General features: G+C 64.6%; 2 protein-coding genes across 23 annotated transcripts; both read left to right on the top strand.

The window, feature by feature from the left end:
- The first annotated feature begins 170 nt into the window (after positions 1–170).
- LOC131819216 (mitochondrial Rho GTPase 2-like) lies at positions 171–22006 on the top strand. Of its 17 annotated transcripts, none has more exons than XM_059154041.1 (43): positions 313–431; positions 817–908; positions 1068–1244; positions 1347–1455; positions 1619–1789; positions 2033–2147; positions 2235–2302; positions 2640–2725; positions 2832–3041; positions 3452–3520; positions 4095–4205; positions 4286–4431; positions 4504–4561; positions 4977–5095; positions 5217–5360; positions 5445–5575; positions 5649–5765; positions 5985–6220; positions 6396–6535; positions 6738–6868; positions 7274–7404; positions 7759–7920; positions 8115–8243; positions 8505–8635; positions 8713–8753; positions 8904–9035; positions 9155–9337; positions 9670–9767; positions 10386–10488; positions 10604–10725; positions 10900–11059; positions 11156–11346; positions 11435–11603; positions 11702–11813; positions 11959–12130; positions 14529–14651; positions 14802–14976; positions 15072–15202; positions 15312–15455; positions 15528–15647; positions 15734–15818; positions 16260–16564; positions 17080–17138. In XM_059154041.1, exons 1-42 carry the CDS (start codon positions 422–424, stop codon positions 16457–16459), a joined length of 5454 nt encoding a protein of 1817 aa, XP_059010024.1. In that variant the 5' UTR covers positions 313–421; the 3' UTR covers positions 16460–16564; positions 17080–17138. The 17 variants fall into 17 exon arrangements, with proteins under 17 accessions (XP_059010026.1, XP_059010024.1, XP_059010023.1 ...); XM_059154040.1 differs by having other exon boundaries at positions 14496–14651; XM_059154043.1 differs by having other exon boundaries at positions 171–431; positions 14496–14976.
- A 1459-nt stretch (positions 22007–23465) lies between these two features.
- On the top strand, positions 23466–26100 carry RHBDL1 (rhomboid like 1). Of its 6 annotated transcripts, none has more exons than XM_059154072.1 (8): positions 23466–23596; positions 24075–24233; positions 24468–24692; positions 24767–24915; positions 25003–25115; positions 25190–25290; positions 25371–25431; positions 25507–26100. In XM_059154072.1, the coding sequence occupies exons 1-8, from the start codon at positions 23558–23560 to the stop codon at positions 25776–25778; spliced, it is 1119 nt and encodes a 372-aa protein (XP_059010055.1). In that variant the 5' UTR covers positions 23466–23557; the 3' UTR covers positions 25779–26100. The 6 variants fall into 6 exon arrangements, with proteins under 6 accessions (XP_059010055.1, XP_059010057.1, XP_059010054.1 ...); XM_059154074.1 differs by having other exon boundaries at positions 24072–24233; positions 25600–26100; XM_059154071.1 differs by having other exon boundaries at positions 24072–24233.
- Positions 26101–26563: the final 463 nt, after the last annotated feature.

Genomic DNA, 26563 nt, shown 5'->3' with positions numbered 1-26563 from the left:
CGGTCGGGGGTGTGGGCAGCCGCTGTCAAACGCACTCCCATAAACACGGGTGCGTGTCCTTCCCCGTACAGACGGGGCCCCAGAGCGCCGCGCACGTGCCTAGTCCCCACCGCGGCCGTGCTAGGGCATCGCCACAGGGTGCTAGGGTACGTGCGGCCGCAGACGCCCCGGGCCGCTACACCGCCCACCCCGAGACCGTCCAGCGTCCTCCCCGGCCGCGGTCACGCGACCCGGCTCTGCGCGAACCGCGGTCACGTGGCTAACGCCGCGCCGTCGCGCTTCCGACCCCGTCGCGGTCACGTGGCGTCGCGCGCAGGACGGCGGGCGTGGCGCCGTTGCCAGGCGGCCGTTGCTAAGCGCGCGCTGCGTGCCCAGCGTGGAGCGCGCGGTGGCCGAGGCGGGAAGTGCGAGCGGCTACGCCATGGCGAAAGGTACCCGAGCGCTGTGGGCCGGGGCCGGGGGGCCGGGGATAGGGTGTCGGTGCGGAAGGGGGCGGGAAAGGGGCCCGGGGGGGCGAGGGCCGGGGTCGGGGCGGCGGCGCGGCGGAGGCCGGGGGTCCGCGTCGGGGGGACGGGGTTCGGGGCGGGAGGTAGTCCGCGCTGCGGAGGCCGTGGTCGGTGGGAGGACGCGGGATGGCGCGCAGTATCGCTGTAGCCGCGCGGAGAGGGGGCGGGTGGAGCCCAGGCCCAGGCTTTGGCCCCTCCCTGGAAGATGTGGAGGCTGGCCACGCGACGCCCCTTCTCGCCGGCGGGGGCCTGGCATCTGGGGACGCGCCTTCCCGCTCGCTGGGGTCCTCACACCTTCCTGGCTCCCTAGTGTGGCAGCACCCGTTCCTCAACGTCTTCAGACACTTCCAGGTGGGCGAGTGGAAGCGCTCCACTAAGGAAGGCGATGTGGCTCCAGTGACCGTAAGTGGGCGGGGGGGGGGGGGGGACCCGGCAGCCGCCCTCGGGACCCTGTCTAAGCCCTACTGAGAAACCTGTTAGAACCACCCAAGGGTCCCGCCGGTGGTGCCCTTCCTGGCGTCCCTGGGTGGACCGAGCTGCATCCCCTTTCTCTGTCTTCAGGATAAGACTCTGAAGTGCACCGTGTACCGCATCCGGGGTCCTGTCTCTGCGGGCAGTTACATCCAGCTGCCCAGAACCAGCACCCAGTCTCTGGGGCTGACAGGCCGGTTCCTGTACGTGCTCTTCAAGCCCCTGCCAGCCAAGCACTTCATCATCCACCTGGATGTGGCCACCGAGGTGCCGAGCTTGGGGAAGTGGGGTTGGCGGGGGTGCGGGTGCAGGCTCGAAGCACCTCTCGCAGCCCCTCTTGTCTCCTCACGGTCGTGCTCTGCCCTGCAGGACAGCCAGGTCATCCGTGTGTCCTTCTCCAACCTCTTCAAGGAGTTCAAGTCTACGGCCACGTGGCTGCAGTTTCCCTTCATCTGTGAGGCTGGGTTTTCTTTAAAAGGTGATGCCGAAATGGGGCGTGAGTGGAAGCGGTAGCCCTGGAGTGGTGGCCTGAGAGCAGAGAGGGAGGCGGGGGGCATGCCATGGTTGGGGCTGGCCAAGTACAGAGTGCCGTGGGCTGGCTGGTGAGACTGTGGGCGCTGATCTCGGCTCATGCTCTTCAGAGCCGGGCGGTGTCGCTCCCTCTGGTCCCCGGTGGACATGCCTACAGCTGGACTTGCGGGACGTCCTGCTTCTATACCTGAACCGACGCTACAGCCACCTCAAGAGTGTCAGGCTGTGTGCTAGTCTGCTGGTGAAGAGCCTCTACACCAGTGACTTGTGCTTTGAGCCTGGTGAGTGCCGCGCTGATGCCCCCGCCCGTCCCGCTCTTGTTCTCAGCAGGAGGGGCTGACAGCCGGGCTCACGACAGAAACACATATGCTGTGTAATCTTGGAGCACCCCCAGCAACCGAGGCACCTGTTGGGGGCAGGGGGTGGTTGTGGCTGGGCTGGTGGCATCTGGTGTCGAGACTCGCCTGGGCTGGAAGAGGGAGCGGGGTGGGCCTCCTTCCCTGGACTGGTTCTGTCCTCTGTAGCTGTCAGCACTGCTGAGGCGCGGCGGGCGAAGCTGTCTGTCGTACCTGTACCGCGAGAAATGGCATTCCCGGTGCCAAAGGGGGAGAGCTGGTATGACCACTATGTCCACATCCGGTGAGCGGCTCTGCCCATCCTGCGGGAGGCCGGCAAAGGGACGGCGGGCTGGTCGCTGGACGCTGACTTTCCTTCCACCCTGTCAAGGTTTCCCAGAGACAGCTTCAGTGCGTCCTCCAAGCTGGTTCAGAAGAGCTCTTCGCCTCCTGAGGCAGGTGGGCCTGTGAGATCAGCAGGGACTGGGCTCCGGCCTGCAGGCGCGTGGAGTTTCACGGAAGGGGGTGTTGATACTGGGGGTGGGGAACCTGGCAGTGGGGTACCCACAGGGCCCAGGGCTCGCCTCGAGGCTGTCCTGAGATGCCGGCTCCGTGTGGGAGGTGTAGGTGCTTGGTGTTCTCAGCCTTTCCAGGTAGGAGGGTGTTGGGGGGCCCGGGGTAGAAAAGTGGCCTGCGGCTGTGGCTTGGCAGGAGTGGGTGAAGCCCTGGGACCATGCTGTCCCAGGCCTTTGTGCCCTCTGCTGAGCGGCTCCTGTGGCCTCTGGCTGTATTCCAGACTTCCTGGGGCGTGCGCCGAAGGTTCTCTCTCACCCAGTGGCTTTCAGCAATCCCCTCCAGGACCGCGTGCTCTCTGTGGTGCAGGTGTTTGGCCCCGTAGCCATGAGTGCTCCTGTGTTCTTGGGGGCGGGGCTGGAGGGTGGCAGCCTCGGGGTGCTGACAGGCCCTTGTGCCCCTGCTGTCTTGTCAGGCTCCCTCAGAGCCCAGGCCCCTTCCAGAGGTCAGCGTGTTCTGTGAGCACTCAGAGCTCCCCAGTGTGAATGGCCCCAGTGACCGTATCCAAGAGCCCTCAGCCGGGCCGGAGGTCACTGGCAAGCATGCAGCCGGCAGGGGTGTTCACGTGCCCACTCCTGAGCGAACTGTGGTGCCCGTGGCCCCAGAGGGTGTGGCCGTGCACGAGGTCAGTGCCTACTCTGGGGAAGGTGAGGGGTAAGCTATTTCACCATCGTGGATGAGGCCTAGATGAGGTGTGGGGAAGGTCTACTGGGTCTCTGAAACCTGTCGTTATCCAGCCTTTCCACGGAAAGCAGCATAGGCAGGAGGTGGCTTTAGACGAGAGTCTCTTCCCACAAAGGGTCCGGAGGCACTAGGTGATCCGTGGATGCCTTGGGCTGCAGGCAGGGGCTGGAGCTGGGCTCCCCAAAGGGTCTGGCACTGAGGCCAGGTCCTGTCTTCCTGCCCCGGTGCAGCTGGCAGAAGCCCCTGGGACTACGTTGCTTCTCGGGAGGGAGGAGCCAGCATGGGCTGGTGCGGCCCCAGTGGGCAGGAGCCTCACCTCCTGGGGTCTCAGTGTGAGTTTGCCTGTTTCAGAGCCTTCTCCCGGATCCCGTCCTGCGGCTCAAGGGAGTCATCGGCTTTGGGGGCCACACCACCAAATGGGTGAGGGGTCCCGTGCTCTTGCTGGGTTGCATGAGTGTCAGTCACACAGAGGGGGCAGTGGGAAAAGCCTGTGTCTCACCAGCGTGGTTACATGGACGTCTAAGCGTCCTCAGGGTATAGAGTCTCTCCCCCCACCCCGCGGATTCCTGGCCTTGCCAGTGTCTGTGCACGGCCCTGCGTTCCCTTGGCAGAAGCACGGGCACCCCATCCCGGTGTCCGTTCCTTCTGTCCGGAGCGCAGGCCGCGTGACCATGGGCCTAGGTGCAAGAGCTTCCCTAGCCCTGAGAGTTCGCACGTGTCCTGTGAGGCTCTGATGCTTGTCTGGTGTGTGGGGCTGGTGTGGACACCGGTTTTGGGTCTGTGGCCCTGTGCTTGCCAGGTCCTTTTAGACGCGGTCTGAGTGTCTGTGGGTCCTGGTGTTTCTCTACCTCGACTCTGGAGTTTCTAATACTGGAGATAGGGTTTGGGGACATCCTGCTTGAGTGTATGCTCCTTACACGTGGGGGTTGTGCTGGGATTGGGGTGGGCGGAGGCTGAGCAGCCTCGGACGTCCGGGTCTGGCCCTTGTGCACAGGCTCTGTGGACCAAGGACGGCGCTGCTGTGGTGTATCCCTGCCACGCGGCCATCGTCGTCCTGCACCTTGACACCCGGAAGCAGCGCTGCTTCCTTGGCCACACGGACAAGGTGGGCGCCCCCCGCCTATCCCAGGGGAGGTTCATACCTGCAGGCCCAGTGCCGTTCCCTCAACGTGCTGCCTCCTCCAGGTTTCTGCCCTGGCTCTGGATGGGAGCGGCTTGTTGCTGGCCTCGGCCCAGGCCCGGCCCCCGAGCATGCTGCGCCTCTGGGACTTCCAGACCGGGGAGTGCCTGTCTCTGTTCCAGAGCCCAGCCCATGCCCTCTGTTCCCTCAGGTGGGCGTGGGGCCTCGGCGAGGGGTGGGGGGCCAGCCCCAACCACGCTCACTGCTTCCTTTCCCTCCGCAGCTTCTCCGACGGTGGGGCGCTGCTCTGCGGCGTTGGCAGGGACTGCCACGGGAGGACGGTAACAGGCCCGGGTTGGGGGCTGGGGTGGCCGTGCCAGGCTGCAGGCAGAGTCCAGGCACTTAGGAAGCAGAGCTCCCCTGCCAAGCCCCTGCCCCTTGTGCTTTCCTGTGCTCTCAGGCCCATGCTCAGAGTCAGTGCTGTGCCCGCTCTCTCCACGGGCCGCATTTGGCATGTCCGCCTTCCTGAGGTCAGGTGTGTTGGAGTGTCCCGTGTTTCAGCACAGGTCCGTCTCTGCTTGGAGCTCAGGATTTTCTCTGTTCCCATAGATGTGCCCAGCCTGAGTGGAGAAGTCCAGGGGGACACTTACAATTCTGGCCACCGAGCACTCTTGCGTGGGAAAGGAGAGCTGAGGCTTGGGGGAGGCCGAGCAGGGTGGGGGTGGGCTGCGGGCGCTCAGTCTGGGCCTCTTGCAGGTGGTGCTGGCCTGGGGCACAGCCCAGGTGGGACGAGGCGGTGAGGCAGTCCTTCTGGCAAAGGCACACACCGGGGTTGACATCCAGGCATTTGAGGTGGCCTCTTTTGACGAAAGCAGGTGATGGTGCTGTCCCTGTGCTGCAGGAAGGAGACCTTGGTGGCCCATGGGGGCGGAGCCTGCGGAGCCTGCTGCTCCCTGGGTTGGGGACCCCTTGTAGCATCACGTCTGTGCCTCACAGGATGGCATCATGCGGGCAGGGCAGCGTGCGGCTGTGGCGGCTGCGAGGGGGGGAGCTACGTTCCTGCCCTGTGGACTTGGGAGAGCACCGCGTGCTGGAGTTGACTGGTCTGGCCTTTGGACAGGCCCAGGATGGTCATATGCTGTGAGTCCTGCCCTCACTCCCGTGGCTGGCTGGGTTCCCTTCGCACTTGTCCCTTCAGCCCTTACCTGTCACCTCCCGGAGCAGCTATGTGTGCAGTCGTAGCGGCCACATCTTGGAGATCGACCTCCGGCGCATGGCTGTGCGGCACGCACGCCGGCTCCTACCCGCACGGCCCCCTGATGGCCCCGCCTCACAGAAGCAGGCGTTCAGCTCGGGTAGGTGGATTTTCTGCAACATGGGCGGGGGGAACTGCGCTGATGCTGTGCTCTGACCCTGCCCATTCCCTAGGCCCTGGCATTTCCATCAGCAGCCTCAGTGTTTCCCAGGCCAGATGCGCCGTGGGCTCTGAGGACGGTTACCTGCGCCTCTGGCCGCTGGACTTCTCCTCTGTGCTTCTGGAGGCAGGTGGGACCGCGAAGCCGTCTCGGCGTCAGAGCTACCGTGGGAGGGCCGTGTCCCTGGGTCATCCCCTGGCTAGACTTCAGCCCAGGGTTCCAGGGGGTCGAGTCTTGAGGCCAGGAGTGGTGGTCATCGGGGAGCCTGCCTGTTCCTGGCCCACAGACAGGTGGGTTTGCCTCTGTGGTAGCAGGGGCCCGGGAGCTCACTGAGCCACACTGTGTGCAGAGCACGAGGGCCCAGTCACTTCAGTGTGCATCAGCCCCGATGGTCAGCGTGTGCTGTCCGCCACGTCCTCCGGCCTCCTGGGCTTCCTGGATGTCCCATCCCAGGAGTACAGCGTGCTGGTTCGCTCCCACACCGCTCCGGTGCTGGCCCTGGCCACCGAGGGCAGCCGCAGCCAGCTGGCCACAGTGTCCCAGGACCACACTGTCCGCGTCTGGGACCTGGTGACCTTGCAGCAGGTGGGGTGCGGCCAGAAGGGTGCCATCGCAGAGGGAGGGCCCGAGGGCCAGTGGGCGGGGTGAGGCAGGCGTGGAGCCTTGGGGGCCTGTGGGGCCACCTGGAGAGATGGGCTCTCAGGCTCTTGAAGCCCATGTAGCCCCGTCCCTACCCGGCCTCATGGACCCCGCCCTTCAGCTTTATGACTTGCGGTCCCCTGAGGAGGCCCCGTGTACCGTCACCTTTCACCCCACGCGGCCAGCCTTGTTCTGCGGCTTCAGCAGTGGGGCCGTCCGCTCCTTCAGCCTGGAGGCTGCTGAGGTGCTGGTGGAGCACAGGTGGGTGCCCGTTGGCTCCGGCCTCACAGATCCCCGAGGTGGAAGCTGAGGTGGCACGTGGGCAGCGGGGCCGGGCAAGGAAGGGCCGTGCACAGAAGCTCCAGCCCTCTGCCGCCCCTGGGGTGCCGAGTCAGGAGCAGCTGGGAGAGGTGTGGGAGGTGCGGCACAGGGCCAGGGCAGCGGCTGTCCCTGTGTGGCGTAGGTGTCACCGAGGACCCGTCACTGGCCTGGCCACCAGCCCCGACGGCAGCCTCCTGTTCAGCTCTTGCTCCTCGGGCACCTTGGCCCAGTACCAGTGCGTCAGCGCCCCATGCCGCGTCTTGCGTGTGGCAGGTGAGGCCCCCACGCTGCCCCTTCCAGCCTCCTGACCACGTCCTTGTCCTGTCCGTGTGGGGCGGGGCTGGCCCACTGCCCGCAGCTCCCAGGTTAGCGTGGTTTTAGAACTTAGTGCTCCCCAGCATGAAAGGTCATTGAGGGTCTGTGCCAACCCTGCCGTGGGAGGAGGCGAATGGCCTGACTACTGGGTGGAGGTCGGGTCAGCCGAGCATGTGTGTTCCCTTTTGTGGCCACTTAGTAGTGGCCACTTGGGCCGGTGGTGGTCCCTTTGGCAGCTGGCCGTGGTCCAGGAGGAACCCCAGCTGGTCCAGTGGTAGCTCGTGCCCACTGGTGTCCATTCCTACAGTTGGGGGTAGGTCTGGGTTCCCCCCAGTTGACTCTGTGCCCCCACACTGCCGGCAGCTAACGTGGTGTGCCGGGACGCCCACCCGACCCCCAATGCCCTGGCGGTTAGCGGGGATGGCCGCCTGCTGGCCTTCGTGGGCCCTTCCAAGTACGTGGTGACCGTCATGAACGCAGCCTGCCTAGAGGAGGTGAGCGAGCTGGAGTCTTCTGTGTGTCCATGCTGGCCTGGCCAGCACACTCTGCATGTGTCCCCAGCCGGGGACACGTGGCTCTTCTGGTTCCTTCAGGCTGGAGGGTGGTAGGGAGGGACAGGGCTTCTCCTTGGGCCTGGGTAGAGTGCGAGGGAGTTGAGGGGGCAGGTGGGAGGTCACGCTGACCCCGAGAGGGTCTGATCCTTGCTGCCTGGACTCAGAATGTGTAAGCCGCAGGTGGGCAGGAGTGCCGAGCAGGTGCCTGAGGCGACTCCTTTTCTGTGCTTGGGCTCTGGGGGTGCGTGCTCCACCTGGAGGCCGGGCCAGCGGCAACTAGCTGCCCTCCCCCAGCTGCTGCAAATCGATGTCAGCGCCCTGGACCCGGCCAGCAGCTGCCTAGACTCAGCTGTGGCCATCTGCTTTGACCCTGGACCTCTTGGCCACCTGCTGCTGTCCACATCCTCTCACACAGTCACGGTGCTGGATACCACGTCGGGCCGTGTGGTCCGGGAGGTGAGCCCGGGGCTGTGGTCAGCGTGTAATCTCTTCTCTCCACACCCCAGCTCTATGCCTGCAAGGGCCGTAAGGAGGGTGGCCCTGGGCCACCTGCTGCTCCTTGGAAGTGGCAGTTCTCGCGGAGGGAGACTTCCTTTTGGGGGGGTCTGTGATTTCTGGTCTCTCCTCACCAACCAGAGTGCTTCTTGCAGCTGCCAGGCGTCCACGCTGTGGCCTGCCCCTCCCTGGCGCTCAGCAGGGATGCCCGCTTCTTGCTGATGGCCGCCGACCGGGCCATCAAGGTGTGGGACTACGTGACGAAGTCCTGCCCCAGCTGCCAGGTGGGGTCCACAGGCAGGTGCCCGGTAGGTGGGTAGGAGGGAGGGCGGACAAGACGCCCCCTGCTCCCCAGTGCCTGCTGGGGCCTGCAGCCCCCGAGAGTCGCCTCCTCCTGTCCCTATCTGGTGGCTCAGGACTGCAGCTGGGCCTGCAGGATACATCGCCCTCCTGCAGTGGGACGCGGTACTTCCACCCGGTGCCAGGGGACCCTGGCGCCGTAGCTGTGCCTCCAGGTCTCTTTGTGTGACTACCATTGCCCCCAGGTATATATTGGCCACTCAGAGCCCGTACATGCCGTGGGCTTCAGCCCTGACCAGCAGCAGCTTCTCAGCGTGGGGGATGCCATCTTCCTCTGGGACATTCTGGGTCCCCCAGAGAGGTCACCCCCAGGAAGGCAAGTGCCTGCCCTCGAGCTGCGTCTGCTGGCCTTCTGCTACCCTCTTCCTACCCGGTCTCTCATTGCCTCTGCAGTGCTGGAGACTCGCCTGCGGCCGCCCCGACCTACAAAACTAGTGAGTGGCCCCACCACAGGGGCAGGCTTTGTGGTCATCTCTGGGGCCAGCTCTGCCATCTCTGTGGGTGGCGTAGGGCCCTTTCCTTTCCTGGGGTTCCTAGTGCAGAACTGGGGGTGTGTGGCCCAGGCTGGCTTCTTTTGTGTCCAGGCCTGGATGCAAGGCAGCTGGAGGACACGGTGTGTGGGGCCAACGGGCTCCCCCGGCAGCAGGTGCCTGAGCCATCCCCAGCATCCCCGCTCCAGCCAGGCGTCTGTGTGGGGTCCCTCAAGGGTGACAACGGTAGGGCAGAGAGCCCCGGAGAGAGTGTCGAGCGCATCTCTGCTCCAGGTCGGGGAGGGGTGGGGCGACAGCAGAGTCCTGCCCCTTCCTCTCACGGCTCCCTTCTGCCTTCTCCCCAGGCGCCTTCTCCTTGTCGGATGAAGAAGGAGTCTCTGAAGAGAGCCACAGCCCCGCGCGACTCTGTCAGGCCTCATGCCTGCCCATGCTGGTGAAAGAGGCCAGCAGGGCTGGAGATGGGGTCTGGGGGTCTCCAGGGGGCCCCTGGGGCCTCAGCATGGGTCCCCACCCCCATAGCTGGTCCAGTAAGCAGAAGAGGGGCGGCAGGACGGGGTGGGGATACTCGTGATGGACTGCGGTCTTGCGTGGGCTCCTGGTGGCCTGAGGGAGGCCCAGCTGCCGGACTTGCCAAGGTTTACTCTGTGAGACAAGCTGTGTTCCCTGCAGGGCAAGTAGGCTCGTCTGAGGCCCCAGCTGGGCCGGGCTAGTAGTGGGGTGTGGCCTGCCTGACCCCCCGCGTCTGCTGTGGGTTAGACATGTGTCCTGCCCAGCGGTGCCTGGTGACTGTGTGCAGGGAGGGGTCTCTGAGGGGTTGTGGGTGCTTTGATGTTTCGAGGCCTCTTCCTTCCCCGGTCAGGTGCTCACAGTGTCAGCAAAGCTCAGGTCCACCCCTCTGCTCGCCCAGACTGCTACAGGCACTTCCTGGCACGCTATAAGACCCCCCTGCTGGCCAAGGTCAGTTCGGGTGGGGGGTGTCATTGCAGGCCCTTCCACAAGCAGACGCCCTACAGGCCCAGAGGTGGGGGTGGCATGGCCTGGTAGTTTTCTGGAGTGTCCTTTTCCCCCGGGAAACTCGGTTTCTTGGGGTCTCCCTGGGGTGGCCTCCAAAGCTCATAGCTTTGGTGACAGAGCTTTGATGTAGATCTTAGTGACAGGTTCCCTGCAGGTGACTCCTCTACCCTGTGCCCGCACTCTGGCTTGGCTGGCCAGGGCTCTGGCTGTCCTGAAGACGCCCATAGTGGCCCCGGGTGGTGTCCTGATGAGCCCTCCCTTTGGGCCCTGGCTCCTTCCCATTTCCTCATCCTGTGCCCGTGCCCTCCCCAAGGTCTGCCTTGGGCCTTGCTGCCCTGCCCAGCCTCCCTAGATGCCAGGTGCCTCCCACTTGCGCTCTGCCGGCTTCTCGTGTGGGTTCTGGGACCTGTGTTCCTGCCATTTGTCTCCATCTTGGAGCCTGCACCTCCCAAGGCTCCATCCCAAGCTCCAGCTTGATCGGGGAGAGGTCGAACTAGGGATGGGGGGGCAGGTGGCTGGGCACCGTGCCGGCACCCTAGCGTCCTGTCCGTGTCTTTGCAGAGTGCCTCTGTGTCCAACACTGGCGTGGAGCGTCTGCTGCTGAAGGTCGTCGTGGGCTACAACGGGAATGGCCGCGCCAACGTGGTCTGGAAGCCAGATACAGGTGGGGCCGCTGCACACCCTGGCTCCCAGCCCAGCCGTGGCAGGGAGGGCCCAGCTCTGTCGGCCCTGGGACGGGCCCCAGCGGACTGGCTCAGGGGTGCCCTCCCTGCCCACAGGCTTCTTTGCTTATACATGCGGCTGCCTGGTGGTGGTGGAGGACCTGCATTCTGGTGCCCAGCGACACTGGCTCGGCCACCCCGAGGAGATCTCCACCCTGGCCCTCAGCCACGGTGCTCAGGTACCAGCCCTGCATCCTGTCTTCTCCACCCAGGGCTGGGCCTTGAGAACCGCAGCCGGCTCTCCCCTCCAGAGCGGGACGAGGGATGCTGTTCCAGCCTTCCCTCCAGCCAGAACCGCAGTGGGACTGTGGGCCACTCTGTTCTGGTTGACTGCCTGCTCTCCTGCCTGCCAGGTCCTGGCCTCAGCCTCGGGCAGCTGTGGCACTGCCTCCCGCTGCCACATCTGCATCTGGGACGTGCCTGGGGGCTCCTGCCGGTACTTCCTCTCTTACCACAGGACCGCTGTGCAGGCTCTGGCATTTTCGCCAGACGATGAGCTCCTTGTCACACTGGGTCAGTTGGGGTATTGGGAGGACAGTGGCCTCTGGACTTTGCTGCCTGTCCTGAGACTCCTGGGCAGCTGATGCAGCTACCATGTGTCTTCCCCAGGGGACTATGGCGACCGCACTCTGGCCCTGTGGAGCACGGCCACTTATGAGGTCCTGTCTTCCACCCGCCTCCCGGAGCCAGTGCACGGTGTGGCCTTTAATCCCTGGGATGCCAGTGAGCTGGTCTGTGTGGGCCAAGGTGCCGTTAGTCTGTGGCTCCTACAGCGGCGCGGGACCGATGTCAGCCTCCAGGTGCCAGGGTTCAGAGGCTGTTCCAGACGATGGGGTCGGGCTGGGTCCCAGGACACTGCTGACCCCTGCTGCCCTCATGTCCCTTCAGGGACACCGAGTGCCCATCCCCGAGGAGGTTAGGGCGGGTGAGCTGACTTCGCTCTGCTATGGGCCCGTACCTCTGCTGTACTGCGGCTCCAACGCTGGCCAGATCTGTGTCTGGGACACAAGTGCCGGCCGCTGCTTCCTGGCCTGGGAAGCCGACGACGGTGAGATCGGTGGGTGCCCAACAGCGTCCCCACGGCCCCTTCCTAGGAGACATCAACTGGAGCTCTGGGCGCCTGGGGCAGGGCTCATGCCGCCTCCTGCCTCCCAGGAGTGCTGCTGTGTTCGGGTGCACGGCTGGTCAGTGGCAGCAACACCAGGCGGCTGCGCCTCTGGGCGGTGGGGGCCGTGGCGGAGCTGCAGTGCGAGGGCTCACGAGCCAGGTGAGCTGCCGGCTGGCTGCAGGGCTGGGGAGGGGGAGGCCGGTGTCTTGCAGCCCGAAGTTCAGGGCACATCCCCAGAGCCCCAGGTCCCTGAGCTGTGGCTCCCACCGCCCCTTCAACCCCCTGCCCCCACCCTCCACCCCAGGTCTAGCTCTGTGTTCATGGAGCGTGAGCTGACCTTGGACGGGGCTGTTGTGAGTGCGGTCTTCCACGACAGCATGGACATGGGCGTGGTGGGCACCACGGCAGGCACGCTCTGGTACGTTAGCTGGGCCGAGGGCACCAGCACCCGCCTCATCAGCGGCCACAGGAGCAAGGTGAGGGCATTTCCACCCTGGACAGAGGCAGGGCAGTAAGCCACACGGGCTCTGCTCTGCTCCTCCCTTCCCTGGTTTGCTCCAAGGCCAAGACCAGCAGTCCGGTGGGTTTGTGTAAGTGGCCCAGGCAGTCTCCAGGTGAGGAGAGCCTGGAACTTTGTGCTAACCCTGTCCGCACAGGCCTTGCATGCGTCCCCACCCGGGCCTTTTGGCCTTCTCTGTCCTTCTTAGTTTGTCCTTTTTTTCTCTTAATCTATTTGTTGAAAAAATAAGCTGCTTTGTCCTGGAACCTCCCACCAGTTCAGCTGGACCTGCCTCTAGGCCCTTATGTTCCTGGGGTCCGAGAGCGCTGGAGGCCAGGCCAGGGTCTGGTCCAGGGCTGCTTGCCGTTGGCGCTGTGCTCGTAAAATGGCCCCTGCTCAGCAGGGCCTGCTGGGTGACCAGGAGAGACGGCCTCGCAAGCTTGGTTTTTTCCAGGCGGCACCGAGGCGGGAGTGCAGGGTGGGTGAGTTTCTCCCTCCTGGGCCGGGTCTCCTGAGTGCAGGCTTGGTTCCTCGGCCGCCGGTGGGGGTCTGCGAGTTCGTGAGGCTCTGTGCACACTGCTAGGTGGGAATGTGGGTCCAGCTTCCTCGTGGTCACTGCTTCTCATGATGCCCTTCAAGCCCCGTCTTTGGCCAGGGGCAGGTTCTTCGAGTTGGTTCCCAAATCCTTTTCCTTTTTTTTTAATCTCGTTTTAATCTTCGTTTGTTCTGACATAATGGTTGTCATCAGAGGAACTTGGATGGGGGAGTGTCGTGTGCTGCTTGTGGATTTTTGGTGGCAGCTCTGTGTTCGGATACGAAGTACACACCATAGCCCTTATCCACTGGGGATCTGTGGTTTTGTTATCTTCAGAGAATTGCACGACCCTCACCACAATCCCATTTTGGGGCATTTCCCCTCCCTAAAAGGAAGCCCCTTACCCTTTAAACCACCCGCCCGCCCCAATTCCCCTGCCCAGCCCTTGGTACTCCCTGGCCGACTGTGTTGCTGTGGATTTAGCTATTTTAGGCGTTCCTGTCCGTCTGCCCTCTCTCAGCGAGCACGGGGCCCTCCAGGTTGTCTGTAGCACAGCTTGTGTCAGTGCCAGACACGGCTCCATGTCTGTTCACCTGCTGGCACACGGGCCCTTGGGTCCTACAGCCTTGACCGGAGCTGGTGGTCACTGGTGACGTCCCTCTCGTGTGGAAGGACAAGGTGTCCCAGGATCCCCTCTGCGGCTCCTTGTAGAACCGGACTCGGCTGTTCCTTCTCAGAGTCTGGGGGCCCCTCCTGAGGGAAATGGACGTAGGGGTCGTGGTCCAAGTGCCAGAGGGACCTGCCGCTGCTCAGCCGGACAGCTTGGTTCTTTTTTTTTTTTTTTTTTTTTTTAAGATTTTATTTATTTGACAGACAGAGATCACAAGTAGGCAGAAAGGCGGGGTGGGGGGGGGTGGAAGCAGGCTCCCTGCTGAGCAGAGAGCCCAATGTGGGGCTCGATCCCAGGACCCTGGGATAATGATCTGAGCTGAAGACAGAGGTTTTAACCCACTGAGCCATCCAGGCACCCCCGGTTATTTTTTTCCACATGACGTATTAGGAGCTCGCATTTATCCTTGAAATTCACGTCCGAGTCTAGAGCGTGCTCTTGTCCTTTGTGGACACGTGGCTTTTGTGTCTACTGTTTCCTGTGTTCCTGCCTGGGCTGTCTTCCTCCACCTTCTGTGTGCAGCTCCCGGGGACATGTCCTCACCCATCGTCATATCACCACTTTTTAGGGCCAACCAGAACGGTCCCTTCTGTGCTGTCTTAGCAAGTGAGCCATCAGGTTCCATCCCACCCAGGTGTCGTGTGGGGATACTTGGGACAGAGGCCAGGACGGGTTCTTGATGCCATGTGGAGGTGGTTGGGGCCAGGCAGGCTTGTGCGAGAGATGGTGCTCTCTTCAGAAAGACCACCTGGGGCATCCGGCAGGCTGGGTCCGATGAGTGTGCGAGTCTTGATCTTGTGTCTATGAGTTTGAGCCTCATGTCAGGAATAGAGTTAGGTTAAAAAATAGAATCTTTTATGGGTGCCTGGGTGGCTCAGTGGGTTAAGCCGCTGCCTTCGGCTCAGGTCATGATCTCAGGGTCCTGGGATCGAGTCCCGCATCGGGCTCTCTGCTCGGCAGGGAGTCTGCTTCCTCCTCTCTCTCTCTCTGCCTGCCTCTCTGCCTACTTGTGATCTCTCTCTGTCAAATAAATAAATAAAAATCTTTAAAAAAAAAAAAAAAAAAAAAATAGAATCTTTTAAAAAACAAAAAACACCTGGGGCTGCCGTGTCTCTCCTGTGCCTGAGGGCCCCGCAGCCTCAGCGCGGCCGGCTGGCTGGCTCCTTGCAGGTGAATGAGGTGGTCTTCAGTCCCAGCGCGTCCCACTGGGCCACGTGCAGTGATGACGGGAGTGTGAGGGTGTGGTCCCTGGCCAGCATGGAGCTCCTGATCCAGTTCCAGGTGCTGAACCAGGTACCGGGGGCCCTGAGGGCCGAACCAGACCCCCCTCCTAGCCCTGCCTGGTCTCTGTATCCTCCCTCGGTGTCTATCCCAGCCTTGGGGCTGGGCCCGTGTTCCCCACGCCCAGGGGAGTGCCCGTGTCTTCCTCCTGTGGGCCCCCAGAGTTGCCTCTGTCTGGCTTGGAGCCCCCCCTCCTGCAGACGCCCAGAGCAGCAGCAGGTGGCGGCTGGCTACAGTGACGGCACCCTGCGTGTCTTCAGCGTCACCCGCATTGCCATGGAGCTCAAGATGCACCCCCACCGGGCTGCGCTGACGGCCCTGGCCTACTCCGCCGATGGTGAGCAGTGGGGCCCATGGGGCCTCCGTGTGCTCACCCATCTGGGCCGGGGGCCAGGGGCTTGCAGGGTAACGTTGTGGCCCTGTCTGGCCCAGGTCAGACCATCCTCTCTGGAGACAAGGATGGGCTTGTGGCTGTGAGCCGCCCCTGCACAGGGATGACGTTCCACGTCCTGAGTGACCACCAGGGCGCTCTCATCTCCACCATCCAGAGCACAAGCAAAGAGGTGAAGTAGCCTCATGAGCTGGCAGGGCCTGGCCTGGGGGATGTTGGCAGGGGAGGGAGATTGGGTAGGGCAGGGCGGGAGGCACCTACCAGCCCTTCCCCCACCCCAGTATGGAGACTTCGGGTCAGAGGGGGCCGACCTGTGGCTGGCTGCCAGCTCAGACCAGCGCATCAGCATCTGGGCCGCTGACTGGCCGCGGGGCTGCTGCGAGCTCGTGGACTGGCTCAGCTCCCCATCGCCCACGCTCACGGAGGTAAGGGTCCTGGGGGCACAGGGGTGGGGGGTGGTGCCCGCCCATCTGACCAGTGTGTGTGCTCCTCCCCAGGCTCCCAGCCATCCCCCGCCCTGTCTCGTGGCCTTCTGCCCCTGGGACAGGGCGCTGCTGGTGTGCGCGGGCCTCAGCATGCATCCAGAGCTAGTCTTCTACAACCTTCACCAGAAGCAGGCATGTGTACCCCCCACCCCTGTGTGGTGCTGGGAGCCCGAGGGCCCCAGGGCTGGGGAGGGGAGAATCACATTCACTGTCCACAGGTGGTAGAGAGGATCCCGCTGCCATTCTTTGCCGTGTCCCTGAGCCTGTCCCCCAGGGCCCACCTCGTGGCAGTTGGCTTTGCCGGTGAGTCCTGGTGCAGTGGGACTGAGGGGAGCCGAGAGGCTTGCCCGTGCCCCACCTGAGACTGTTCTCACCTCAGTGCCCCAAGTTCCTCATCTCTGCAGTGGGGCGAGGACACATGCCCAGGTGCACTGTAGGGTCAGAAGATGAGGGGTGTGAGGTGCTGACTGTGGGACCCAGACCCAGGGCCTCAGCAGAGGGACTCACTGGCCTAGCTTGGGGCCTTGGAAGCCGATGGGCTCTTCATTAGGTTTGGTGTCCCTGGTCCCAGCTTCAGCGGTCCCTGGGGTGTGGAGGACACAGGGCTTTGAGCACATTTTCTTCCAGAGGCCCCGGCACTGGGACAGGGCGGGGACCCTGGGCCCCAGGAACTACACAGTCACGGGGTGTGGTGGGTGCAGCCCTCTGCCTGCCCAGCCCCAGCCCCATGCTGTTTGCCCCCAGAGCGAGTGCTGAGGCTGGTGGACTGTCAGTCGGGGGCCACACGGGACTTGGCCGGCCATGACGACGTGGTGCAGCTGTGCAGGTTTGCCCCGTCCGCCCAGCTGCTCTTCTCAGTGGCCCACGGTGACATCTTGGTGTGGGAAGTCATGGGCCACCGGGCCTCCGAGTGGGCCTTGAGCTCAGGGCCTCCGCCTGACTGAGAAGCAGGGATGTCCGAGGGCTTCCTGCTGAGCCAAGAAGGCCTGGGTCTGTCCACTCCAGAGGGCCTGGGATTGTCGGTCATCGAGACCTTGAACTTATGGAAGGTGCTTGCTGGGCTCTTCACCTGCGGGCTCTCTTAGGTCTCTACCTTGTAAACTTTAAATAAACGTGGGTGTTGCATTCTGGCGTATGGTCAGCTGGTCACTCCAGGCTTGAGCGTGGCCTCCACCAAAGGCTCCACCTCCTGCTCCCCGTGCAGGAGGGGGCGGGGCGGACCTGCAATACCCAGTGTGTCCGCGCGGTGGCGCTTTCGCACGGCTGGGACGCTCTGGCCCGCTCTGTTCGTTCGTGCGGTTCGGCAGGCGGGGGGCCGGAAGTGCGGGCGGGAGCCGGAAGTGCGGGCGGGCGGGGGATCGCTGGTTGGGGTCGGGACTCGGGTCGTGATTGGGGCTGGGGTCGGGGCCGGGGCCGGGCCCGTGCAGCCGCCATGAAGCGGGACGTGCGCATTTTGCTCCTGGGCGAGGGTAGGCGCCGGGCTGGGGAGCCGGACGGGGGTCTCGGGGCCGGGGCGGGGGCGCGGCGACCGTGGCCTATGCGCTGACCGCGCCGCCCCGCGCAGCCCAGGTGGGAAAGACGTCGCTGATCCTGTCGCTCGTGGGCGAGGAGTTCCCCGCGGAGGTGAGAGGCACACGCGGGCGCAGCCCCCGGTGCGGGTCCCGGGCCTCGGGCCGCCCTCACGCCGCGTCCCCTGCAGGTCCCTCCCCGCGCCGAGGAGATCACCATCCCCGCAGACGTCACCCCGGAGAGGGTGCCCACGCACATCGTGGACTACTCAGGTGGAGCCGGCCGGCCGCGCTGTGCCCTGGGGGCGGGGTGGGGGCGGGCTTCCGGCCGGCTCCCGGCCGGCTTCCGGCGGGCTCCGCAGCCCCGGTGTCTCCCTCCCTCCCCGCAGAAGCCGAGCAGACGCCGGAGGAGCTCCGGGACGAGATTCACAAGGTGCGCTGTGTCCCTGAGGGCTGCGCCCCCGCTGCTGCCTGCGGGGATTAGGCGGAGGAGCTCAGGGGCCCGAGGCCTCGCTAATCCTACCACTTGTCGGGTTCCCTGGGCTCGCCCTGCCGGTCGCTGGAGAGGAGAGGGACTGTGCTACTACATGGCTGGCCAGCCCGCTGGCTCTGGGGAGAGGTGACCCCTTACCCAGGCCTGTGCCCTGATTGCCTGTGCCACCATCCTGTAGCCCAGGGCACTGCTCTGAGCTGCTGAACTACAGCGGGTGCCCTGAGCCAGGCTCCAGGTCACCGCTACCCACCTGTTACCAGCAGCACCTGCGTCCCGGGGCATCACTGGGCTAGGGTGAAGGCCTCGGCTACCCAGGAGCAGCCGCCTTGTCAGTCCTCCCTTGAGTCTTTGTCTCTTCGTGCCTGCAATGACCCAGGAATGCAGGGCTGCTGCCCGGTGCCCAGTTCCAAGGCTGGAGGCCTGAGCCTTGCGGGAGACCCGGCAGATCTGGCGGCTCCCGAGGAGGGGGCGGGAGGACTTGTCAGGAGGAGCAGCTGATAGTGTCTGGGGGTCCCTGGCTGTGGCCGGGTGCTGAGGGGGGTGGTTCCAAGGCCTCTGGCCCCAGCAGGCGGCGTGGAGCCAGAAGCCTGTGCTCACGCCATGCATCACCCCTTTCCCACAGGCAGATGTGGTGTGTATGGTGTACGACGTGTCTGAGGAGGCCACCATTGAGAAGGTGAGGGTGGGAGCTCCTGCGCCGCACGTCCTTGCCGCTGGCACCCAGCCCCGTGTTCTCTGAATAAACTACAGATGGACACAGCTGACCCAGGCCTTGGGCTCTGGGAGCATGTGGGCAGGAGTTCCTACGGCCCTGCCTTCCCACAGAGCATGTGGGTGGTTAGCAGGACTGTGGCGGGGGCTGCCTCGGGCTGCTGATTCCAGGTTCCTTGGGGGTGTTTGGGGACTGTTAGGATCAAGTGAGGTCCACCTGCCGACTGTTCTCCAAGTGGTCACGTTCGCGGTGTCCAGAACTTTGTTCCTCAGCGGGCCTTGACTTCCCCCAGTCCAGGCAGGAGTTCCAGACCAGGGTCTGCCTGTGCTCACGGCTAGGTCTTTCTTCTCAGATACGAACCAAGTGGATCCCACTGGTGAATGGGGAGACCAATAAAGGTTCCAGGTAACGGGCAGGGCCCAGGTGGGTGCAAGCCACTGGTTCCCCCATCCGCGGTGACCGCTGGCCTCTCCCTGCAGAGTCCCCATCATCCTGGCAGGCAACAAGTCAGACCTGCGGCCGGGGGGCTCGATGGGGGCTGTGCTGCCCGTCATGAACCAGTTCCCTGAGATTGAGACATGTGTGCAGGTGAGCGGGCGGCTAGGGCGCGTGCCCGGGTGCTGCCGGCCTCTGGACACCCCAGGCCTCCTGGGAGACAGCCTGTGCCTGCCTCTTGTCGGGGGGCCCTTCGCGTTTGGTGGTATTGGTCACGTCTCTGCGTCTGTCCCCGTGGCCCCCAGTGCTCTGCCAAGAACCTGAGGAACGTCTCGGAGCTGTTCTACTACGCGCAGAAAGCCGTGCTGCACCCCACAGCCCCACTCTACGACCCGGAGGCCAAGCAGGTGGGCAGCAGGCTCTGGGGAGGCGGCCAGGCCGGCGGGAACGGTGGCGCAGGACACGCGCTGAGCCAGCTGTCTCTACAGCTGAGGCCCGCATGTGTCCGAGCCCTCACGCGTGTCTTCAGACTCTCGGACCAGGATTTGGACCAGGCGCTCAGTGATGAGGAGCTCAACGCCTTCCAGGTGCGACCCCCCTCTCTGCTGGTGCTGCCCATCCCTGGAGGGCACAGGCAAGCACTCACTGGGAAAACTGGCTAGCTGATGGCGACTTCCCTCGGGGGCAGAAATCCTGCTTTGGGCACCCGCTGGCCCCTCAGGCCTTGGAGGATGTGAAGACAGTGGTGTGCAAGAACGTGGCCGGAGGCGTGCGGGATAACCGGCTGACCCTGGATGGTGAGTCTGGACGCCCTGCCATGCCCTGGGAGCAGCAGGGGCCTGCCGGTGCTCAGCGCTACCTGCCGTTTGTCTCTTTCGGAACAGGCTTTCTGTTCTTGAACACGCTCTTCATCCAGCGGGGCCGTCATGAGACCACGTGGACCATCCTACGGCGCTTTGGCTATGGGGACACGCTGGTGCTGACCCCGGACTACCTTGTCCCGCCGTGAGTGGGGGCGGGGCTCCCTGACTGTGGGGAGTTAGGATGGGACAAAGCAGAGGGCCCCTGCCCCGACAGCATCCGGCTGCCTTCCTGCTGCGGTGTTTGGCTGAAGGCTGGTGCGTGGGGAGCATGGTGGGCAAGGGGCTCCCCCGGGACCTGGGTACCGGACTGCCCCGCCTCCCCACAGGCTCCACGTGCCTCCCGGCTGTAGCACCGAGCTCAACCACTTTGGGTACCAGTTCGTGCAGAGGGTGTTTGAGAAGCATGACCGGGTAAGGGTGTCGTGAGTTCTGCCCTGCACCGCCGCGATCCCGCCCGCCTCCCGGCCCGTGTCACCATAGCCCCTTTGCCTGCAGGATCGCGATGGCTGCCTCTCACCTGCAGAGCTGGACAGCTTCTTCAGCGTGTTCCCCGCTACCCCGTGGGGCCCCCAGCTGCCTCTCGAGGTCTGCACCGAGGCGGGCCGGCTGTCTTTGCATGGGTACCTCTGCCAGTGGACGTGAGTTCAGCCCTCGCCCATGGGAACACTGCCCATGCTGGCTGCTCGGCTTTGACCCTGCGCTGCCCGCCCCTCCCGCCCTCAGCCTGGTGACCTACGTGGACGTCCGGCGTTGCCTCGAGCACCTTGGCTACTTGGGCTACCCCACGCTCTGCGAGCAGGACTCACAGGCCCACGCCATCTCAGGTGGGTGCCCGCCCCCCCCCCGAGCCCAGCGCCCCCTCCTGGCACCCCCCCTCTGTCACACTGCCCCTGATTGTCCATCCGCAGTCACTCGTGAGAAGAGGCTGGACCAGGAGAAGGGGCAGACGCAAAGGAACGTTCTCTTGTGCAAGGTGGTGGGGGCCCGCGGAGTGGGCAAGTCCGCATTCCTGCAGGCCTTTCTTGGCCGCAGCCTGGGGGTGAGCATCTGCAGGTGGCGGGCGGGGGCTCTGGGCAGCGTCTGGGCCAGCGAGCTTCAGTCATCTCCCTTCTCCACGCCAGGACACCAGGGAGCCCGTGGAGGGACAAGCTGTCTATGCCATCAACACGGTGCAGGTCAACGGGCAGGAGAAGTACCTGATAGTGAGTACTGGGGTCCCTGGGACAGACCCTGGGTCCACGCTGGGCTGTGCTGTGTCACCATGGCCCACGGGGCTGGCCCTGCACCCCTTCCTGAACCCAGGCTCTGTCTAGCTGTGTGAGGTGAGTGCGGACAGCCTGTTGGCCACTGCGCCCGATGCCACCTGTGACGTGGCTTGCTTAGTGTTCGACGGCAGCGACCCTGGGTCCTTTGCACCATGCGCCAGTGTCTACAAGGCAAGTTCCCCCTGGCAGGTCCCTCTGGGGCAGTCCCCATGCCTCGGCCGCCCGGGGACGGTCCCCTCATGCAGCCTCTCTTTCTGCAGCGCCACTACATGGACGGGCAGACCCCTTGCCTCTTTGTCTCCTCTAAGGCTGACCTGCCTGAAGGCATCTCTCCGCCCGGCCTGTCACCCACAGAGTTCTGCCGCAGACACCGGCTGCCCACCCCGGCCCCGTTCTCGTGTGTGGGTCCAGCTAAGCCCAGCACTGCTGTGTTCACCCGGCTCGCTGCCATGGCCGCTTTCCCGTGTGTACCTGCACGCGGCCCCGGGGTGGGAGGCTGGGCGCCGTCCCGGGGAACCAGTGGTCCCTGTGGCCCGGAAGGCAGGGCCGCTATAGTGTCGAGGCCAGAGTCACTTGGGTGCAGGGTGGGCCCTGTGCCCACGCAGACAGAGAGCAGCCCCAGGAGGCGGGGCGGGGGCTCTGACAGCGGGCATCTGGGCAGCACCCCTGCGGCGCCGCCAGCCAGCCTCTTTCTTACAGACACCTGGTCCACGGGGAGCTGCACACCACCTCCTTCTGGCTGCGGGTGACACTGGGGGCCATTGGGGCTGCTGTCACTGCTATCCTCAGCTTCTCACTCTACAGGGCCCTGGTGAAGAGCCGGTGAGGCCACCAGGATACTGGTGTGGGGGCCACCTGCTCGCGGGGTCTTCCTTCTGTCTCAGCTGGGCTTCTGGGACACTGTCCACTGGCCTTCCTGAGCCCCAAGGACAGGGCCTCCAAGTCCTGGCAGCCTGTGTTCCTACCCAGCTGCAGATACCAGGCACCACCCGGTTGGGGTATCACATGTTGGAGGGACTGGGCATCCTGGGTGAGGAAGCAGGAACCCCAGACCCACATGTTCTCGGGGTGGCATGAAGGGGGTCAGAACACTCAACTCTGGACCAAAGGTAGGGGCGGGGGAACGACGTGGTTGAGCATCTCAGGGCCTCCCTCACTTCTCCCGGAAGACATGAAGTGGGGTCTCCTGATTAAACTTCACTTATATCTTTTGCACCTGGGATCCTGATTTCTGAAGGCGACTTTTCTCGAATCTACAACACGTCTTTTGTCTCAGCGTGAGCTGGAAACCTCACTCCTGAGCCACACACCCTTCTCTAGGCCTGGGTCCCCATTCTGAGGTCTCCCTCAGGGCCCAGCTGTGGTCTGGGAGCCTCTGCATCCATCCAGGCCTGAGCTGGCCTCAGGGTTCTGAGAAGCAAGACCTTCCTGATGGCTGCTCCAACCCCCCCGTGAGCTCAGCAGTCTGGCTGGGGTGTGCCGAGGGGTCTAGGACTCTGGGATGGGACTGGGGTGTGCCCAGATACCCTGCTTCTGGTGTGCAGGGTTGGACTGGCCTGGGAAATTACCATTTTTCTTCACACCCTGGCCAGATGCCTTAGCCCCCCTCCTTGGGTGGGGGACAGCCAGAGAGCCCCACCCTGCAGGGCGGGTAAGTGAGAACCTTTGTTGGGCTGAGGAGAGGGCCCAGTGTGGGGCTGGGTCATCTACTTGGTTTGTGTTCTGGGGCTTGGAGCAGAGAGCCTGCGGTGTGGCTGGTCACGCCCTCCTTCCTGGCATAGGGCCCTCTGCAAGGGAGCCTCCCCCAGGCCCCAAGGTGCTGCTGTGGGAGGTGATGCTCCCCAGAGATGCTGCGGCCTGACACAGGTCTGGCTTGACCCTAAAGTCGTTTTTCCACCCACTCCCAGCCCTGCTGGCTTTCGTCCCATGGGCGTGGTTCTCACCTGCCTTCGGGTGGGGCTGGCTGCCAGGAGTGTAGACTGTGGCATCAGGATTGTGAGTGGCCCGTGAGGGGTATCTCTGACAGCACGTCCCCGTGGTCTTTGTTGCTTCCTTCTATGGAGAACTCTCCTTGCCCTCCCCAGGAAGTAGGGACACTTTCCTAGCCCAGCTGCAGCCCCGCACTGACGTCAGTGGGTGTGCCTGGGTTACCTGTGAATTTGCGGAGCCGGAGATCCCCCTGTCCACCACTGAGCCACAGGAGTGGTCAGGGGTCTCTGGTCCCAGGTGGGTGCAGTGGGTTGGTGTCTGTGGACCAAGTGGAGACAGCTGCGCCAAGCCTCCCCCACCTGCCCCCACTAGTCCGCCCTTTTGCAGGCGGTGGGGCTGCAGTGCGTGCCTGGCAGGGTTCCCTGGCCTGAGAAAGGCGTCCCGGGCAGCCAGGAAGGGGCTTAAGCGCTGAAGCCCCAAGCAGAGGGGCGCGCGAGGGAGGCATCTGGGTGCTGCCCCGTGACTCAGTTTCCCGGCCGCTCTGCCCGTTTCATGAGCAGCCCCGGCACGGAACGGGAAGGCAGTGAGCGGGGCGGCAAGACCCGAGCTCTGGTCGGGGCCACTCCTTCTCGAGGCGCGTCCGCAAGCGGGGCGCGCGCGTGTCCTGGCCGCGCGTGGCGGGGCGGGCGACGGCAGCGCGCGCGCGGGGGCGGGCGGCTCTGGCTCCGTGACGCGACGCGGGGCGGAGCGGGCGGGCCGGGGCGGAGCGGAGTCGTCCGCAGAGCAGCCCCTTCCGGCCGCGGCCGCCGACCCCGGCCCCCGGCCCCGCCTGGCTCTATGGACAGGAGCTCGCTGCTGCAGCTTATCCAGGAGCAGGTGCGTGGGGTGGGTGGGGGGCGCCGGCACCGCCCCCGCCGCAGCCCTCCCGCCGCTGGGCTGGGCTGAGGCGACAGAGCTCCCAGAGAGCCGCGGTCCAGTCCCCGCTCCGCGCCTACTCTCTGGGCCCCTCTCCTGCGACCTTGGCCCCCTGCCTGACACCCCAGAAGAGGGTGAGCCAGATCAGGGGTTCTGGGGAGGTATAAGAGGGAGGGAGATCGTTCTCAGACCTCAGCCCTACCCTTCTAGGAGGATGGGCAGGGCAGAAATGAGGTGGGGAGGTCCCTGATTGCTGGAGGAGCTGGAGGCCTGGGACCCAGGCACTGGTCCCTTGGTGGCTCCTGGGACTGTGGCGGTGCAGAGGTCTGGCCCCGAGGTGCTTGGAGCCTGCCTCTCACAGCTGGCCTGGCCCAGCCCTGTAGCCTGGGAGGCCTGACCTACCCTCAAGCCTTGGCCAATGGCCCCCCCACCCCAGCAGCTGGACCCTGAGCACACAGGTTTCATCGGTGCGGACACCTTCACCGGCCTGGTGCACAGCCATGAGCTGCCCCTGGACCCGGCCAAGCTGGACATGCTGGTGGCCTTGGCCCAGAGCAACGAACGGGGCCAAGTCTGCTACCAGGAGCTGGTGGACCTGGTCAGTGCCATAACGGGTGGATAGCAAGGGCAGGGGCCTAGGCCTTGGCAGGCACGGTGCCTGGTCCAAGTGGGGTGGGCAGGCAGCCCCCACTCCCTGTTCTTCCCACCAGGGAGGGGTGTGGACTTGGGGCAGGGACTCCGACTGGACCAGGAGCTGGGCTAGCCAAGGGGCAGGGTGGCTCTGGGGTGGCAGGGAGTATGGTGGCCCACGCTTAGGGCCACCCCCCTCCAGATTAGCAGTAAGCGCTCAAGCAGCTTTAAGCGGGCGATCGCCAACGGACAGAGGGCACTGCCGCGGGACGGGCTGCTGGAGGAGCCAGGCCTGGGTGTCTACAAGCGGTTTGTGCGCTACGTGGCCTATGAGATCCTGCCCCGAGAGGTGGACCGCCACTGGTACTTCTACCGGCACCGCAGCTGCCCACCCCCTGTGTTCATGGCCTCAGTCACCCTTGCCCAGGTGTGCCCACCTGCCTGCCGCCCAGCGGCCGCCCACAGGCCTGGCCCCGCCTGGCCCTAACCCTCCCTCCCCAGATCATCGTGTTCCTGTGCTACGGGGCCCGCCTCAACAAGTGGGTGCTGCAGACCTACCACCCCGAGTACATGAAGAGCCCCCTCGTGTACCACCCTGGCCACCGCGCTCGAGCCTGGCGCTTCCTCACCTACATGTTCATGCACGTCGGGTGAGTGGGGGCCCACCTCTGGCATCCGTCCCATCGGGCTGGCAGCCTGACCGCTGACCTCCCGTCTGTTTGCACCCACACGGCCAGCCTGGAGCAACTAGGGTTCAACGCGCTCCTACAGCTCATGATCGGGGTGCCCCTGGAGATGGTGCACGGTCTGCTCCGCATCAGCCTGCTCTACCTGGCCGGCGTGCTGGCAGGTGAGGCAGGCACGGGCCCCCCGGCCGTCTTCCTGGTGAGCCTCACCCTCATGGCTCTCCCTTTGCTCACACAGGCTCCCTGACTGTCTCCATTACCGACATGCGGGCCCCTGTGGTGGGGGGCTCTGGTGGGGTCTACGCCCTGTGCTCGGCACACCTGGCCAACGTCGTCATGGTAACGGGGCAGACTGCGGGGCGGGTGTGGGGAGGGGCCCGCAAGGCCTGCCTCACAGCCTCTGTCTCACGCCCCATCAGAACTGGGCTGGGATGAGGTGTCCCTACAAGCTGCTGAGGATGGTGCTGGCCTTGGTGTGCAGTAAGTAGGGGTCAGGGGGCTGGGGGGCCTCAGCCTACGGCCAGGGCACCCCCCACCTGCCGCCTTTCTCTGCAGTGAGTTCCGAGGTGGGCCGGGCCGTGTGGCTCCGCTTTTCCCCACCACTGCCTGCCTCAGGCCCCCAGCCCAGCTTCATGGCACACCTGGCAGGTGCGGTGGTAGGGGTCAGCATGGGTCTGACCATCCTGCGCAGCTATGAGGAACGCCTGCGGGACCAGTGCGGCTGGTGGGTGGTACTGCTGGCCTATGGCACGTTCCTGCTCTTTGCCATCTTCTGGAACGTCTTCGCCTATGACCTGCTGGGCGCCCACATCCCTCCACCACCCTGATGGGCTCCCCAGGGCTGCACAGGCCAGGGCACAGGCGTATGTGGGCTGGCCATCAGGCGAGCCTGCATGTCTCCCTCTGTGAATGTACATCTTGAGACTGCTTCTCCTCTGTGGGGGCAGGTGTCCCCAGTAGCCCACTAAGTTCAGGCCAAGCCTTACACCAGCCCTGGCCACCCCCTCCCAGGCCTGGGGAGGTAGAGGACTGCCTGGCCAGGCAGTGGAGGTCCCCAGGTGTGGCCCCAACGGAGACCCTGCCCCAGCCTCTCCCCCACGATTTGCGGTCTGAGCCTTTTTGGAGAATGAATAAATATTTTACACAGCAGCAGGCGGCTGTACCAGGGCTCTGGGGGCTGGCCTGGCCTCCCTCCCACTCACTGAGCAGTGTAAGGGCCCTTCCCTCCATGTGGACAACCCGATCTTTACCCTTGCTTGTGTGCACTGGTGTGAGGGAAGGGTGTGTGTGTGTGTGAGAGAGAGACAGATAGGTGTGGGAAGGAGCTGTGGTCCTCATGGTCAGGTGTGAGTTCTAGCATTTGTTAAGGTCCTGCAGCAGCTAGCCTCCTGCTTGGACAGCCCGCCCTCCAGGGAAACCTGTGGCCTGAGGTTGCGGGCAGGTCAGCAGACCCTGGGTCACAGCCATGTTCAGGCAGCCTGCGCTCTGCACATCTCGGCTGGCGTGGTGTCCTCAGGCATGGCTAGCCTGGGGCTCAGGTCCAGCAGCAGGTTGGGGCACAGCTTCTCCCCCACAGTCCATGTCAGTACTGCTGCCTTGACATGGTGAGGGA

This window comes from Mustela lutreola, chromosome 17, assembly GCF_030435805.1.
Source record: "Mustela lutreola isolate mMusLut2 chromosome 17, mMusLut2.pri, whole genome shotgun sequence".
NCBI classification, from domain to species: domain Eukaryota; kingdom Metazoa; phylum Chordata; class Mammalia; order Carnivora; family Mustelidae; genus Mustela; species Mustela lutreola.
Note: the sequence above shows the minus strand (reverse complement) of the source record. Positions and strands in the feature narration are given on the sequence as shown.

Excerpts from the sequence above, each read along its gene's own strand:
- LOC131819216 (XM_059154043.1), top strand. Across the intron at positions 7,405-7,758 it reads ACGCAGCCTGCCTAGAGGAG|CTGCTGCAAATCGATGTCAG; the intron begins GTGAGCGAGCTG and ends GCCCTCCCCCAG. Across the intron at positions 15,456-15,527 it reads CATCGCCCACGCTCACGGAG|GCTCCCAGCCATCCCCCGCC; the intron begins GTAAGGGTCCTG and ends GCTCCTCCCCAG.
- RHBDL1 (XM_059154071.1), top strand. The coding sequence starts at position 23,558 with ATGGACAGGAGCTCGCTGCTGCAGCTTATCCAGGAGCAG. Across the intron at positions 25,291-25,370 it reads ACCTGGCCAACGTCGTCATG|AACTGGGCTGGGATGAGGTG; the intron begins GTAACGGGGCAG and ends ACGCCCCATCAG. Across the intron at positions 25,432-25,506 it reads GGTGCTGGCCTTGGTGTGCA|TGAGTTCCGAGGTGGGCCGG; the intron begins GTAAGTAGGGGT and ends CTTTCTCTGCAG.